This window comes from Salvelinus namaycush, chromosome 26 (assembly GCF_016432855.1).
Source record: "Salvelinus namaycush isolate Seneca chromosome 26, SaNama_1.0, whole genome shotgun sequence".
NCBI lineage: Eukaryota > Metazoa > Chordata > Actinopteri > Salmoniformes > Salmonidae > Salvelinus > Salvelinus namaycush.
Genome location: NC_052332.1, coordinates 28,420,024 through 28,438,179, shown reverse-complemented (window position 1 = coordinate 28,438,179; position 18,156 = coordinate 28,420,024). Strand labels below are relative to the sequence as shown.

At 42.0% G+C, this 18,156-nt stretch overlaps 1 protein-coding gene across 1 annotated transcript in view; it reads left to right on the top strand.

The window, feature by feature from the left end:
- The first annotated feature begins 621 nt into the window (after nucleotides 1-621).
- LOC120021341 (AMME syndrome candidate gene 1 protein-like) overlaps nucleotides 622-18,156 on the top strand; it is a 31,135-nt gene continuing 13,600 nt past the window's right edge. Inside the window, exons 1-2 of the mRNA XM_038965051.1 lie at nucleotides 622-2,050; nucleotides 14,636-14,746. Coding sequence (XP_038820979.1) covers nucleotides 1,605-2,050; nucleotides 14,636-14,746 — 557 coding nt within the window. The 5' untranslated portion in view covers nucleotides 622-1,604. The remainder of the gene's footprint in view (nucleotides 2,051-14,635; nucleotides 14,747-18,156) is intronic.

Below are 18,156 nucleotides of genomic sequence, written 5' to 3'. Positions count from 1 at the left end.
TATAGACTAAAACCAGACAGGTACTGTATGTTGATGTACCACCTAGGTTACACAAATTATTACACTGTACCTGCCTGTGTAACAGCAATATAATAAAGATTTTACATTTCGGTTGGTAACTTGAACAGCATGGACAAATCAATATTTTCAGTAGCCTACATTGGTATTTTGATAGCCTAATATCGTGAGGAATCGAATCCAATTTTCAGGTCTGCTATTCCTAAATCCCTCGCGCGGCCAGTCGATTCTGGAGAGCAGCTGATCACCTGCAGCAAGAGGGCGGACGGCACATTTTACGACTGCAACGAAAAGGATTTCAAGGGATGCATGTTTGCTTTCTCTAAGTGAAGTCGGATACAAATTGTCTAAAGGAGCACAATTAGTAAATGAGAAATTGCAATCGAACATCGGCATCCTCACGCGGTTGAGGCCAAATTGATTAGGAATTGAGGATAGCACAAGCAGCATTTTTTCTGCGTAATTCGCAGCAAGAATTCAGATTTGACACGGACACCATACGGTGTGACTACGCATTATGCGTAGGAATCGATCGCAAAACATTTCCTGGATCCTATTTCGGCGTTGAGAAGGTAAATACTGTCAGTGACTACAGATGATCACAGGTCCCCCCTCCCCAACAGTACAGAGGCTGTCAGGCTAATGGTAGCCGCTATGAGTCGGGCGAAGAGCGAGAGACCAAACCCGGAGGATTTCGGACAGATGGAGTAGAAAGAATGCTGCTCTCTCAAAATGCATCACAGTAGACGGATAACAAGCTGACGCCAAACAAATATACAGCAAACTTTCAGCGCTGACATGACGCTGGGGTTTAAATAAGATGTTTTAAACTGTCCGAGAACTGACAAAATGCATGTGCAAACTGATCAACTGGATTGTTGAAATGACTTGGTCGGCGCTGACGCTGTCTGATGGCTCAAACTGCATAATAGCCAAATGGCATTTTATTTTGCGTCGACTTGACGTTTGGACCTCCAATATTGGATCAGTTGTCTAGCTAGAAGTTCGGATGAAAGTAAACAACTGGTGCAATGTCAAACTACATGGTCCGGAGCGTAATGTACTATTCGTGCTGAAGCGTATGGGTCCTGCGTACTCAAGCTCCCGACTCCCACACAAAAAGGATTGTCTCTGTTGCGGGGGGTGCAGTGCAGTAGCTGTCACAGCTCCACATCTGGCTACTGACTGGATAGTTAACTAGCTAGCTAGCTAACTGTTTTTCCTCTTGGGAAGCTAGTGAGGTTGAATGAGTTTCTGCATCATTCGAGAGAAAGATTGCTTTGTGAAATCACCTCGGTGGTTATCGTGTTCCGAAGAAGGGACCTGTATTTTGGACAATATCTGAGATCAATCGAACAGTTTGAAGTGGTTCACAGCTGTCTTCTTAGCGAAAACACATAAGGACTTTGCGTAAGTCACGTATTTTTAAAGGCAAAGATAGGGTGACATTGCAGTCTCATCATATTGGATTTAACGTCGCCCGACAAAAAAAAGTGAAAGTGGGGCATTGTCCGTCACACGTATTAACGCAGTGGGATTTGTACGTCTGGTCGGCGTTTTCCCCCACCCTTCCCTTGGTGACGGTGATGGGTCGGAAGCGGTGTGTCGGTGCAGATTGTTCCAAGATGGCGGCCGGGTGCTGCGGGGTGAAGAAGCAGAAGCTGTCGGGATCCCCCGGGTCGGGGGGTCCTGGCGGGGTGGGGGCGGGAAACGGAGTGGCAGGGACCGGACATTGTGGATCGGACTTGGGGATTGGTTCCTCCTCGACTGTGGCGGCAGGGAACATGAATCGAGTGAACGGCCTGGGGTGTCCTGGGGGTAGTAGTAGTAGCACCAACGCGTTGTCCCCAACCCCGGGAGGCTACAACTCAACTGGCCTCTCCCCGAACCTAAGCCCGGGATCTGGTTCGGGAAGTGGAGGCAGGAAGATGGTTGTTTCGGCGGAGATGTGCTGCTTCTGTTTCGACGTGCTTTATTGCCATCTGTATGGATACCAACCTCCCCGAACACCTAGGTTTACAAACGATTCCTAGTAAGTTTCGTCCTAATATTATGTTGTTAAGTAGTAGCTACTATTGCTAACGTTAATGACTGAATAAGCAATATTATCGACTGTGTAGTAAACGTTCTTACCTAACGTTAGCCAGCAAGCAGATAACGAAACAATTGTAATGTAGTAGTGAAAATAAAAGTCAATTGGTTGAGCTGTGCAACTTTCGTAAATTAATATATTGCTGCTGCTACTTGGATAAAGTTTACTTTCACTGGGTGGTGTGGTGCTTACGTCCGCTAGCTAGCTCAACAAAGAAAAACAGTAGCTAGTTAGCATTAAAAGCTACGTTAGCTTGGTAGCCAGCAAAGGCGAGTTTCAACTTTACAGTTTAGAAAGTTTAGAAAACACCACACAATTGTTGTGTTACGGCGCGTGGTGTGTTTGTCATTTTTTTTCCTGTGTTCTGAAAATGACACGGCTTGATTATATTCCTTCATCCAAAGTCGAGATCTAGAATTTAACTAGCTGCCTTGTCTGTGTCAATCGACCATGACAGAGGACGGGTTCCCACTAGATAGGCCAGGGGCAAAGTCAAAATTGGCTATATCGTATATTGGCTGTATCGTATAAAACCATAATTTGCCTTTTTGGTCTTAGTTCAAGGTTATGGTTAGGCATACAGTTAGCAGCGTGTCTCATTAAGCCTCATTACACATTGACTTGCTAGATGTGGCAACACCAAAGATGCTATTCGATACGCAAAAAATATGTGAACCACATCGACGGAGTTATCCCTGACAGGTATAATCGACGACACTGATCAGTGATGACACAGGGGCTACGATTAAAATACGATCTAGCCTGTGTTTCAGACAACTATAGACATAACTATTTGATGCAAGGACTATCAGGCTGTGAGATTGACTATACCTAACTACATTGCTTGTTTACAAAAACCGTAAGGATTAATTATAGAGACCCCCTCTAGTAATTTAATAGGATATGTCATAAACCCTCAAAGTTACAGAATTGATTCAAAATGGCAGCCATATTGGTCAGGGAGAAATCCAAACCAGTCTATTTGGAATGAACAGCAGTAGAGGCATAGTCCTGATTTTACTTTTGCAGGAAAGTAAATGTAAGTCATGTGATATGTACATTGTGTAATATAATTATTGTCATATGATTGGGTTTATACACGTTGTGGGTTTTATATGCATTTTCTGTATAAATAGCCTCTAAAAATATGTAAACAGACCATAACTGTAAAATATATATATATATATATATATATATTTATTGGAAAGCTGCGAATGATAATATATGATACAATATCAGTACTTATTGCATTTACAACTTGTCTAAATCCTATCGTCAACTGATTTGACAGTGTATGGCTGTGGATTGACTATATTGTTTGAATGGAATGTTATATGGGCAGTTAATTCGAAAAATGTATGGAATCATTTCTCTAAAACTGTCTGGCTAGCTAACAAACATACAGTGCAGATAAATTCTCCAAATGCATTTTTTTTAAAACACTGTTTATCACAGCACTGGTAAGCTATTGTTGATCAACTACCTGACCAACATGGCTGACCTTTGGACCATCATATGAAGTTTCACGACCATTCTAGTATTCTTATTAGTAGCCTACAACCTTCGTTTTGGTTTATGATAGTGTAATTTACAGTTGTCTTCAATCTGAAGGCATAATTGACATTCTTCAAGAATCCATACAGCATTGAATGTAATAACCATTAAAAAGTTGGACAGCTTCTACATATTGTTAATTTAAAGGGAGAGGTTTGTCCACAACACGTTCATGAGTAGAGACAATATTTTATGCAATATTAGGCCTACATTTACCAATGGCATTGTGTTAAAATCCCAATATGTGTATTTTCTGTTGGTAATGACAGTCTACACACTTAGTTAGGCATACATCATTACATCATCAGTTATTACAGCCAACCTAACAGCCAGAGTAGCTTTAGGGAGTTGTTGTCATGGTGGCCTTTCCTTGCTCACAGTAAACATTGGGATGCTATTTTTAATGAGATGCCAATGTACTTTTCTCCTCTAAGGCTGTTAAAATGGTAATTGGCCATTGCACAGCTAGGTAACTGGGAGGCATTCTCTGCATACTAGTGTGCAAGACCACATTTTAACAGATAGGCATCCATTTACAAACCAAATATGGCTCTCAGCCACCTTTTTGTAGCATTGTTACTACCATATACATTTCACACGGACTCTGTCTATACACACAAGTGTTTATTAGAAGAAAAAACTAATGGGGGGTACACACAAGTGTTAACTAGTATATTAGTGCTGTGCCTTCATTTCAAAGTAAAATCAACACCCTGTCCATTATTCTATATCAATGTAGATGTTTGAAACATTAGTGGGAGGCCTGGAGACAAACTCTATTGATACCATTCATTTCAACATTGTTTTCTTCTTTATAGCAAATCCTGACAACATGCAGTCATTTCTTCCTTACTATATTTAACACACCATTTTTCCCGAATGTATAATAATTGCCTCCTTAAAACATACTTATGCGTCAAGGCATTTTGATATTTTTTATTTTTTTTAGGGACAATAACGTATGGCTATCTTATAGATACAGAGTTTTGCCACCCGCCTTTATCATCATGCCTTTTGGAAATGGCCAGACATTTGTTTATGTAGATATGTAAGGGAAAGGGTGCAAATTTATATTTAACATATTTATTTCTTTGCCTCTCCCTTTTAGTTATTTAGCAGACGCTCTTATCCAGAGCGAATTACAGGAGCAATTATGGTTAAAGTGCCTTGCTCAAGGGAAATGTCGACAGGTTTTTCACCCAGTCGGCCCAAGGATTCAAACCAGCAACCTCTCAGTTACTGGCCCAACGCTCTTAACCACTAGGCTACCTTCCGCCTTGCTAAGCTACCTCACACAAATGCATAAGCCGGATCACACAAAGTATATGCTTCCCATTTTGTTAATGTTGGATAGAGGAAGAGTAGCGGTAGAACCATTGATTGAGAGTTGGACACTTGATTCCATGTCTCCGTTTACACGCGCAGGGATTTCTTGACTTAGAGGTCTATGTATTGACTTACTAGTGTGAGAATCCTGGTAGCTGTTAGTTTATTGGAGGTGATTTCCCCTTGATTCCTAAGTACCAGCTCAGTATCTGTTTAACAGTGAAACTAATTCAGCCTCACTAGACAGTTCTGTCACAAGTGGAACATCTTGTGTATGTTGGGGATACTCCGTATTCATCCAGTCTGAATCAGTGTGTTTTGTGAGTGTTACATGAAGCAGTAACCTGATAGTGCTCAGGGCCATGGTGATGATGCACTGTAATCTGTTGATCCGTTTGATGCCCACTGTCCTAGGATTTAGGGGTCAAGTGAAAGTTCTGCCTGATGTCAGAAAATGGGACTGAAAATCCAAGCAGTGTGGCAGATGGAAAGGGATGGAGGAGGTTGAAAGCCCAGTTTAATTTTCCTTCAATGGGAATTTCCATGTGAAATAATTTATTTGATATCCAGTTCTGCTCTTTTGGAAAGATTGAAACAAAACCTGAAAAAAATGTGTTGGGCTGTTTTTCTTCAATAGAAGGCATCTCATACATTCACATTCATATGATTGTTTGAAGTTACACATTCTTAAATAGGGAATTGATCACCCAGAGGTAGTTGTTTGCAACATGCTTGTAATGTTGGGCGGTAATGCAGAGGGAAGAGATGAGTAATGCCATGACGGGTATACTAGAGGCAATAGCATACACACATGTTCAAGCCCCTCCCTGCTGTTCTGACATTAGTATGGTACTAATACAGAGTGCTGTCTGCAATCTCTTTCCAGCTATGAAGACAAGGAACTGAACACCGCTCTGCTTTTCTATATTTTAACACCGGTGTCATCTTTATGCTCATTTTAGATTTGAATGGCAAGGGCTTTCCCTGTGTTGAGAGACTTCACTCAGTTCCTCTCCAAGTCTACCCCCACTTGCATTAGCCTATACGTCTAAAATGGAGATGGGAGTAGTCTGATCCATCTAGGCCAGTGTGTTTACCACCAGGAGGATTCACCTGATCAGGTGGTGTGGATCAGCTCCAAGAGGAGGGTTGTTGCCATAACCATGGCTGTATAATATAGCTGCTCTACCAGGGCTCAAATGAACATTAAACCTACCTCAAGCCTCGTGATTTATTCTAGACTACTAGAATGTGGTAGATGAACTGGGCCTGCCAGGTTGAAACCGAGTGCCACACACAACATGGTGGTTTCTACTTGAGGAACTGATGATGTGAGGAACATGACACCAGCCCCTCCCACACCCCATCTGATCTCTGCACACACTCCTGCCCACAACACCCACCTGTGACCCATAAATCAGAAGCCAAAGGAGTGTAATATGTGCCTATATGCATGTGACTTAAGACAATTTTAAATCTCCTGAATAATTGCCCCCTCAGTGTGAAAGCTGGCACTAAGCTGGGACTGGGTAATATAGTGCAATGTGACTATGGTGGGCAGTGATGTCATCAGGACTGATTAGTAGTCAGTCTGCAGTGGGAAGGTGTCTGTGTGTGAACTGGGCTCCAGATGTAGCAATGCGCATTAAAACGCCCCTGTAGCTTTTTTCTAGTGTTTCCACTGTTTGGGATGGCACTTATTATTTGAATGGACTGATTGGTACAGAGGAGAGGATTTGAAGCACCTCCTAAAACATTTCATGTGATGACATACCTCTTCATCTGAACTAATATGTACCTGTCAAGTTCTTCCATTTGGTTCGTTCCACGTCAAAGAGCACCAGAAAGAGGATTGACACCCACCATCTTAGATTGTTCTGAAATAGTTTCTGTTGTTAGAAACAGATAAGATTAACATTATTTGAACATTATTTTGCCGTAGCACCATACTACTTGTTATAGAGAACTGATACTGTATACTTGTTGGTGTGTGGGGGGTCCATGGGTGGTTTTTGACCATTTATTTGGATTCCTCATGTCTCAGTCATTGATAGAAAAAAAGTTTGGTCCCAATCAAATGTTGAGTACTATATTTATTAGATATTATATAAGTCCAATAAATTAAAAGGGCCAATTTACGTGCAATCAATTAGCTTAATTTCTCACAGATCAAATAATATTTTTTTTTAAACAATGTCGCAGGAATGCTAATCTTATCTGTTTCTAACTATATATATTATTTCGGACAATCTGAGATGGTGGGTGTAATGGCTTGCTGAAATTTATTTGACTTACTCACTGCTTTAAATTAGGACTGAGTGACTAACTGGGCTCAGTTAAATATGCTTGACAAAGCTTTTTAAAAGCAGCCCTTGTTTGATGTGCTTTGCAGAGACACACTGTCTGTGTCCTCAGGGTTGGACCTCTGCAGTGCAGAACGCTGGTTCTCCGACTGGATTCCATCCCAATGTGTTTTTGTGAGTTGAGATGAAATCGGTTAGGCCTATCACACGTTGCTACCAATGATCCATCCATCCATCACCAATGATCCATTCATCCATCAGCAATGGATGGATACCTAATGGGTAGTGTTGGATCACCCTTTTACTCATGTACACTGAACAAAAATATAAACGTAACATGCAACAATTTCAAAGATTTTACTAAGTTACAGTTCATATAAGGTAATCAGTCAATTGAAATAAATTCATTAGGACCTAATCTATAGATGTCACGTGACTGGGAATACAGATATGCAGGTAGGGGCAGGGATAAAAAAACAGTGTGTATCTGGTGTGACCACCATTTGCCTCATGCCATGTGACACATCTCCTTTGCATAGAGTTGATCAGGCTGTTGATTGTGGCCTGTGGAATGTTGTCCCACTCCTCTTCAATGGCTGTGTGAAGTTGCTGGATATTGGTGGGAACTGGAACACACTGTCATACACGTCAATCCAGAGCATCCCAAACATGCTCAACAGGTGACATGTCTGGCGAGTCTGCAGACCATGGAAGAACTGGGTCATTTTCAGCTTCCAGGAATTGTGTACAGATCCTTGCGACATGGGGTGTGCAATTATCATGCTGAAACATGAGGTGATGGTGGCAGATGAATGGCACAACAATGTGCCTCAGGATCTCGTCACGGTATCTCTGTGCATTGAAATTTCCATTGATAAAATGCAATTGTGTTCGTTGTCCATAGCTTATGCCTGCCCATACAATAAACCCACCACCACGATGGGTCACACTGTTCACAATGTTGACATCAGCAAACCGCTCGCCCATATGACGCCATCTGCCCGGTACAGTTGAAACCGGAATTCATCTGTGAAGCGAGTACTTTTCCAGCATGACAGTGGCCATCGAATGTGAGCAGTTGCTCCCCATCGATCAGCAAATGCTGAAGTCGGTTACAACACCGAACTGCAGTCAGGTCAAGACCCCGGTGAGGACGACGAACATGAAGATGAGTTTCCCTGAGACGGTTTCTGACAGTTTATGCAGACATTCTTCGGTTGTGCAAACACAGTTTCATCAGCTGTCCGGGAGGTTGGTCTCATACGATCCCGCGGGTGAAGAAGTCTGATGTGGAGGTCCTGGACTGGTTTGGTTACATGTGGTCTTCGGTTGTGAGGCCGGTTGGACATACTGCCAAATTCTTTAAAATTACTTTGGAAGCGGCTTATGGTAGAGTTATTAACATTAAATTCTCAGCCAACCGATCTGATGGACATTCCTGCAATCCCCATGCAAATTGCACACTCCCAAAACTTGAAACATGTGACATTGTGTTGTGTGACACAACTGCACATTTTAGTGGCCTTTTATGGTCCCCAGCACAAGGTGCACCTGTGTAATGATCATGCTGTTTAATTAGCTTCTTGATATGCTACACCTGTCAGGTGCATGGATTATATTGGCAAAGGAGAAATGCTCATTAACAGGGATTTAAACAAATGTGTGCAGACAATTTGAGAAAAATAAGATTTTGTGCATATGGACAATTTCTGTGATCTTTCATTTCAGCTCATGAAACATGGGGCCAACACTTTACATGTTGCGTTAATATATTTTTTTCAGTGTGGTTTAATCAACCTTTAACACGTTTAATTGAAACCATTGAGAATGTGTCTGCTCTTCACTCTTCAGGCATACACAGCAGTCTGGATGGGGGCTGGTATGGTATGTGAAGATGGTGTTGGCTGTGGGTGGGTGGGGGAATGGATGATGAGTGGAATCGTCAAGGACACAGTATGGCACGTGATGCAATAGGACATCCCTTTAGTATGTGGCCAGAAGGCTGGGATTACTCTTCAGAATGGGCACACAGAACCGAGTGGGAGCTCTGCCAAAAAAGCTAGAGTAGAGGGACAGAGGAAAAATTGCCTGAATTACACATAGCATAGTGAGCATCTAATAGGGGCCTGGGGAATACAATAATTTAATTTTGATTCTCAGTGGTCAGTGGACACAAAGACGATCATGCTGCTGTGTTGTTACCTGCCTGAACGGCAAAGATGATTTTCTTTTTTTCTAGCTGTTTAAACCCAGGACACCCCCACCGTCTCCCTTTCATATCTGAAGTGCCCAATGGTCCAGTGTGCTATTTTCATGACTCAGCCATGGGGGTTTTAGAAAGATTCTCTTGTTTGCTCAGACCTCATGGTGTGATTGATTCATCAGCAGTTCATTAAGATAAATCCATGTTGACTCGCAGGAGTCTGGCTTTTGTAACGCACTGAACCCATCAACCCTGGCTGCATGTCAAAAATGTTCCCTGTCGCCCCTCCCCCCAGAACTCGTAACACTCACCATAGAATGTTTAGTTAGCAGGCACAACTGGCCGCTCACTCGCAAGAGATTCATCATGGATTCTTGTCAGGAAACTGTATGATAGACAAATGTTCTAACCTAAATCTCTTTGAAGTAGAATTTCACGGTTTGGAAATGGAACCTCAGCTTTTGTCAGACCAATGGAAAACAGTCGTTAAAGGTGTTCTTTCACCCCACAATGGTGACTGGGGTGACAACTGCAGCTCTTGTTAAGTGTCCCTACCTCTGCACTTGCTTTCCCATAGATTCATGTCTTGGCTCACACAGCCTCTCTCAGGCTGCTGCTCACCTTATTTGCCAAGGGGTTCATCAGCCAGATTAAAAGCGATTCATCTTAAGTAGGGAGCTGCAGGCTGCGACCGTCAGGCTCTTAAGTTGGGTAGGTCTCTACTGCATAGCCATGAAGTGGCCGGCCTGACGGATGGACTGACTCACTCACTGGCTGTCTGGAGGAGCTTGTCTGTCTGAAGTCAACCTATTACAGCAGAGCTGCCCACTCGCTTCGAAAGTATGGAGTTGTCTGTCTGTCCCTTGAGAGATCACTTCTTATTAGGATCAACTGACATCAATCAAGCAAGTTTGCGATGCCTCTGTCTTACACACACACTCACTCAGACATACTTTTTTTTCTCCTGTGCAGTCTTCCTCTTCTCTCTACAGTCTTCTTTCAGACTGTGAAGTGTTTGTCCACTGTTGTGTTATTCCCAGGCGCTTATCGAGTGCTGTCTGTGCAGTCCAGAGAGGTCTTGATTTTAATGTAGATTGCTCCTCAGCTATTCCTCACTCTGAACACATGTTGAGGATTAAGAATATTGACATTGTTGATTAGTAAGCAACTGATTTCTCTCTCCACCTCCTTTCCTTACTCTATCATATTCTTTCCCAAGACCGTCTTTCCTCCCTCCCCTCTGTATTGCCCCGGCTTTTAAATATACATGAAGTCATGAGCTTCAAGAAAGGCATTGATACTAAGAATAGATGCATTTTCTTTTCCTGGCCCTTTCTTTTTGAGGTGGTCATCATGGTAGATGTATCTACCTCCACAATGTGCCCTGCTGGACTGATGTAATTCTTCTTCTGGGGAAGTGAGTTTATACAATAGAGAGTGTATTAATACTCAGCTCAGAGATGTCTCCTTAAGTATGAATGAGGCTGGAACCCTCATACATCATCCTTCTCTGCCCAGATCAGGACTAGTTAAGCTATTTGAAAGTGGTCTATATTAACAAAGTGTATTAACCCATGCAAGTATTATCCTTTTGTGTGGGAACATACTTAGTTAGCGACAGTAATCCTGGGGGTAATTGAGAAAAGGTGCAAAATCTCTTAGGTGATTTGAGGGCTAAGAGGTGGAGCTGCTGCCATGCTTTTAGGTAATTAATTGGACACGCTAATCTGCAATATTCCCTGCATATAAGCATATTGTGTGGGTGTGTTAAACATGTACAGTTGAAGTCGGAAGTTTACATACACCTTTGCCAAATACATTCAAACTCAGTTTTTCACAATTCCTGAGATTTAATCAGAGTAAAAATTCCCTGTCTTAGGTCAGTTAGGATCACCACTTTATTTTAAGAATGTGAAATGTCAGAATAATAGTAGAGAGAATGATTTCTTTCAGCTTTTATTTCTTTCATCGCATTCCCAGTGGGTCAGAAGTTTACATACACTCAATTAGTATTTGGTAGCATTGCCTTTAAATTGTTTAACTTGGGTCAAACGTTTCGGGGAGCCTTCCACAAGCTTCCCACAATAAGTTGGGTGAATTTTGGCCCATTCCTCCTGACAGAGCTGGTGTTGGGGTTGAGGTCAGGGCTTTGTGATGGCCACTCCAATACCTTGATTTTGTTGTCCTTAAGCCATTTTGCCACAACTTGGAAGTATGCTTGGGGTCATTATCCATTTGGAAGACCCATTTGTGACCAAGCATGAACTTATTGACTGATGTCTTGAGATGTTGCTTAATATATCCACATCATTTTCCTTCCTCACGATGCCATCTATTTTGTGGAGTGCACCAGTCCCTCCTGCAGCAAAGCACACCCACAACATGATGCTGCCACCTCCGTGCTTCATGATTGGGATGGTGTTCTTCAGCTTGCAAGCATCCCCCTTTTTCCTCCAAACATAACGATGGTCATTATGTCCAAACAGTTCTATTTTTGTTTCATCAGACCAGAGGACATTTCTCCAAAAAGTACGATCTTTGTCCCCATGTGCAGTTGCAAACCGTAGTCTGGCTTTTTTTATGGCGGTTTTGGAGCAGTGGCTTCTTCCTTGCTGAGCTGACTTTCTGGTTATGACGTTATAGGACTCATTTTACTGTGGATATAGATTATTTTGTACCTGTTTCCTCCAGCATCTTCACAAGGTCCTTTGCTGTTGCTCTGGGAATGATTTGCACTTTTCGCACCAAAGTACATTCATCTCTAGGAGACAGAAGGCGTCTCCTTCCTGAGCGGTATGACGGCTGCGTGGTCCCATGGTGTTTATACTTGCATACTATTGTTTGAACAGATGAATGTGGTACCTTCAGGCGTTTGGAAATTGCTCCCAAGGATGAACCAGACTTGTGGAGGTCTACAATGTTTTTTCTGAGGTCTTGGCTGATTTCTTTTGATTTTCCCATGATGTCAAGCAAAGAGGCACTGGGTTTGAAGGAAGGCCTTGAAATACATCCACAGGTACACCTCCAGTTGACTCAAATGATGTCAATTAGCCTATCAGAAGTTTCTAAAGCCATGACATTTTCTGGAATTTTCCAAGCTGTTTAAAGGCACAGTCAACTTAGTGTATGTAAACTTCTGACCCACTGAAATTGTGATACATATATTATTTAATTTCTAATTCAATCTGTAAACAATTGTTGGAAAAAGTTACTTGTGTCATGCACAAAGTAGATGTCCTAACCGACTTGTCAAAACTATAGTTTGTTAACAAGACATTTGTGGAGTGGTTGAAAAATTAGTTTTAATGACTCCAACATAAGTGTATGTAAACTTCTGGCTTCAACTGTGTGTGTTGTTTTTTGTTGGTAGAGACTGAACATAACATGTAGGCTACTAAGGGTACTTTGTCAGTTTACAGAGAAAGCAAAGCAGTATAGCTGCTGGTGCACGAAATTCTCTGGGCACACATAACGCAAGACAAAATGTCACTGACTGCTGCCTCGCTTGATTTTAAAATAGATTTTAGCTCAAATAGATTTTAGCTCCCAATGCGCAGTCAAACTCAAACTATGGTGCTGACTGAGTCTATATATGGCCATGACAAACAGGCAGAGTAAACTGGACAGGTTGCTGCTTTGACAGAAAAGGTTAGCTTTACTTTGATCCAGAGAACACCTGAATGTAAAACCAGAGAGCTATGCTCTGTCTAATAGCAAACTGTAACAGAAACCTCATGTAGCAATCTTATTTTTAGTACTTGCTACACATTGTCAATCAATATCTGTCAGTGCAATGTTAGTTGAGAAAGACCTTTGTTGTCAGTGTCACCACTAGGAATGTGAGAAATCAATTCAAATATTGTGTCCACAATTGTTTTTCTCAACCCTACAGCGCATTCAAAAAGTATTCAGACCCCTTGACTTTTTCCACATTTTGTTACGTTATAGCCTTATTCTGAAATCAAATAAATAGTCCCCCCCCCCCCCCCCCCCCCCCCATCAATCTACACACAATACCCCATAATGACAAAGCAAAAACAGGGTTAGAAAATGTTGCTAATTTATTCGAATTAATTAAAAAAACATATCACATTTACATATGTTTTCAGACCCTTTACTCAGTACTTTGTTGAAGCACCTTTGGCAGCGATTAAAGCCTTGAGTATTTTTGGGTATGACGCTACAAACTTGGCCCACTTGTATTTGGGGAGTTTCTCCCATTCTTCTCTGCAGATTCTCTCAAGCTCTGTCTCGTTGGATGGGGAGTGACGCTGCACGGCTATTTTCAGGTCTCTCCAGAGATGTTCGATTGGGTTCAAGTCCGGGCTCTGGCTGGGCCACTCAAGGACATTCAGAGTCTTGTCCCGAAGCCACTCCTGCGTTGTCTTGGCTGCGTGCTTAGGGTCGTTATCCTGTTGGAAGGTGAACCTTTGCCCCAGTCTGAGGTCCTGAGCGCTCTGGAGCAGGTTTTCATCAAGGATCTCTCTGTACTTTGCTCCATTCATCTTTTACCCGATCCTGACTAGTCTCCCAGTCCTTGCCGCTGAAAAACATTCCCACAGCATGATGCTGCCACCACCATGCTTTAACGTAGGGATGGTATTGGCCAGGTGATGAGTGGTGCCTGATTTCCTCCAGACGTGATGCTTGGCATTCAGGCCAAGGAGTTCAATCTTGGTTTCATCAGACCAGATAATCTTGTTTTTCATGGTCTGAGAGTCGTTTAGGTGCCTTTTGGCAGACTCCAAGCGGGCTGTCATGTGCCTTTTACTGAGGAGTGGCTTCCGTCTGGCCACTCTACCATAATGTCCTGATTGGTGGAGTGCTGCAGAGATGGTTGTCCTTCTGGAAGGTTCTCCCATCTCCACAGAGGAAGTCTAGAACTCTGTCAGAGTGACCATCGGGTTCTTGGTCACCTCCCTATATATTGTGTGTAGATTGATGAGAAAAATAAATAATTTAATAAATTTTAGAATAAGGCTATAATGTGGAAAAAGTCAAGGGGTCTTAATACTTTCCAAATGCACTGTAAGTGAATCCTGGACCTTCAAACTATGTATTGGGCCAAGATTTTAACTGATGTTCTAATGTGTTCAACTCTAAAGGTCCTAACATTGTCTTCCCTTCTTTCTCTTACAGCCCGCTGTTTGTCACATGGAAAATAGGCAGAGACAAGCGGTTGAGGGGATGTATAGGTACATTTTCTGCCATGAACCTCCACCCAGGACTCAGGGAGTACACCCTTACCAGGTAAGCCACTCTCTTAACTTGATCATGCCCAGAGTTTCCAAGCATGTACTGTACTCTTCTTTAGGCTAAACCACTGATATCAGTCTTTACATTGTCTGGCTTTTCCCCTAAACAAAAGTCTCCCCAGGAACCGACATTAACGCTGGCCCGGGGCCAGTAAAAACATGTCAGTGGATCTCGTCAATCACTGTCCCGACTGGCCCAGTAACTTTTCACTTTCTTTTTGCGTTCCAGTTGAACATTTACCTGCTCTGTTGCAATCTACCATTTATTTAAAACCATTGAAGACTAAACACCGAAAAGTCATGATATTTGTATTTGAGCAATATGATTGGCCGCTCATTCAAGCACCACCACACTCCCGCAAGTGACATCAGTTGATACCTTAACACAGCACACACAAGCTGTCCAGAGCAAAAATATGCACTCATTCATCCATTTGCAGAGCTTATTGATTTTAGGGAAGGTGATTTACAAAAGTAAACCTTCAATAGTGAACATACTAACAATATGCTGGCTACTGTTGATAGTCTGCACAAAGACACCTAGCATTCATCTTGGCTGGCCTACTGTAGCCATTCAATATATCGCGTTGTCTTAAAGAGTAACTTTCATTTAAAAAAAATAATGTTTGATCGAAAACCAGATGATTTAGGCATAGTTGTATAGAAATACGTCAATTCTGGTCTTTATTTTGACTGTTCGTTGCAAAATATATATATTTTTGACTTTTTGTAGTAAATCTAGCTCTTTTTGCCCATAGCGCTTCAACTCTTACATTGATAATAGGAACTGTAGGAACACTTATGTAATCTCAAGGGAGGGGTTCGGTATGAAATACACTCCCTTCTAGCTGTGCTGGGTGGTACCACCTCAGGTCTTACTATAAAAGCATGTGACCGTGTGCCTTATTTGGCAATGGACTTGGTAAGTGGAGTGTGCCACTATATTTTGCATGATGCTTCCCTTGACTAGACTACTGACGTTACACAATTTAAAAGTAAGGCATATTTCCGTGTATGACCAAATAATAACTTTTTGCTTAGCGTTTCATAAACATCTATGCGCTTTTTACAAAGGAAAAAAAACATGTAGGCTTTGAGGATTATACGTTTATATTCGTAGCTACATTCATTTTAAGAAGAAATAGATGACATTGGTGGTCATGTCAAGTCGTTGTATTTTTCCCCAACTGCTATGACCGATCGGTGGCACAGTCTGCTCGACAGTTGCAGTTCAGTGGTTGTGAATTCTAATCCCACATGGGGCAGATATATATATTTTCTTCAAATCCTTTATGTTATGCATCCCGTGCCCACTCACTTCTAATTCTGAAAAGTAAAAGCATACCTGGGAGAGGGGTCGCCCTGGTAGTAGTTGTAGGGGCTTGGGTACCGTATAAATCTGTGAATTCATTTCACCATTGGAAAAAGAGCAACTGCGTAAATACTGTAATGCAGATTGGATTGAATTGAGCCTTTAATCTTAATTTTCAAGGTGAAGATTGCACTTTTTTTCCCCAACACAATACCGCAATACCACATTTCAAAGATTTGTTTTGCACACCATGGGGAATTTGAACTTTGACCGTAAGTGGCAATACATGTCAGGAACTCGGTGCCTGACCATTGAGCTAACTGTTCAGAGCTGTATTTGCTCGTGAAGCACATCATGTTATTATCAGAGCATGTCAGTGGACTTCTGGTAATTATTTTTTTGTGAGATCGGGTACAACTATGTTTACCCAGCCCAAAAATGTATATTTATGAGCAGTTCCCCCCACCACCAACTTTTCACCTGAATGCATTTTTTTTTTTAATTTGAAGGGGTTGGGCAAAGGTTGAAATTGGGATTGACAGTTACCCTTTAAAGGGCAAGCATCCAATTTTTAGCTGTAACATTTATTTTTTCAAAATGACATACTTTAGAAACAAAAATGAATGCAATCAATACAATGCAACTCTAAGGAATAGAGTAATGACTTGCATTGGTAAATTATACTGAACAAAAATATAAACGCAACATGTAAAGTTTTGGGCCCATGTTTCATGAGCTGAAATTAAAGATCGCCAACATTTTCCATACGCACAAAAAGCTTATTTCTCTCAAATTTTGTGCATGAATTTGTTTACATCCCTGTTAGTGAGAATTTCTTCTTTGCCAAGATAATCCATCCACCTAACAGGTGTGGCATATCAAGAAGCTTATTAAAAAAATATGTTCATTACACAGGTGCACCTTGTCCTGGGGACAACAAAAGGCCACTCTAAAATGTGCAGTGTTATCACACAACACAATGCCACAGATGTCTCAAGTTTTGAGGGGGTATGCAATTGGCATGCTGACTGCAGGAATGTCCACCAGAGCTCTTGCCAGAGAATTTTATGTTAATTTCTCTAACATAAGCTGCCTCCAATGTCGTTTTAGAGAATAAGGCAGTACGTCCAACTGGCCTCACAACCACAGACCACATGTAACCACTCCAGCCCAGGACCTCCACATCAGGCTTTTTCACCTACGGGATCGTCTGAGACCAGCTACCCGGACAGCTGATGAAACTGTGGGTTTGCACAACCGAAGAAGTTCTACACAAACTGTCTGCAACCGTCTGAGGGAAGCTCATCTGCGTGCTCATCGTCCTCACCAGGGTCTTGACCTGACTGCTGTTTGGCGTCGTAACCGACTTCAGTGGGCAAATGCTCACCTTTGATGGCCACTGGCACGCTGGAGTGTGCTCTTCAAGGATGAATCCCATTTTCAACTGTACAGGGCAGATGGCAGATGGCGTGTATGGCGTTGTGTTAAGCGAGCGGTTTGCTCGCTTTGCTCAACGTTGTAAACAGAGTGCCCCATGAACACAATTGCATTTTCAAATAAAAAATTGAATAAAATGTTATGTCACGTGCCGAATAAAGGAATACAACCTTACTGTAAAATGCTTACTTACAAGCCCTTAACCAACCATGCAGTTTTAAGAAGAATAAGAGTTTAGAAAAAGATTTACTAAATAAAATAAATGAGCAACAATAAAATAACAATAACGAGGCTATATACAGGGGGTACCGAGTCAATGTGCGGGTTACATGTTAGTCGAGGTAATTGGAATAATATGTACATGTAGGTAGGCGTAAAGTGACTCAATGGCAATTTTAATGCACAGAGATACCGTGACGAAATCCTGAGGCCCAATGTCGTGCCATTCAGCCTCCGCCATCACCTCATGTTTCAGCAAGGTAATGCACGGCCCCATGTCACAAGGATCTGTACACAATTCCAGGAAGCTGAAAATATTCCAGTTCTTCCATGGCCTGCGTACTCACCAGACATGTCACCCATTGAGCATGTTTGGGATGCTCTGGATCAACATGTATGACAGCGTGTTCCAGTTTGCCAATATCCAGCAATTTCAC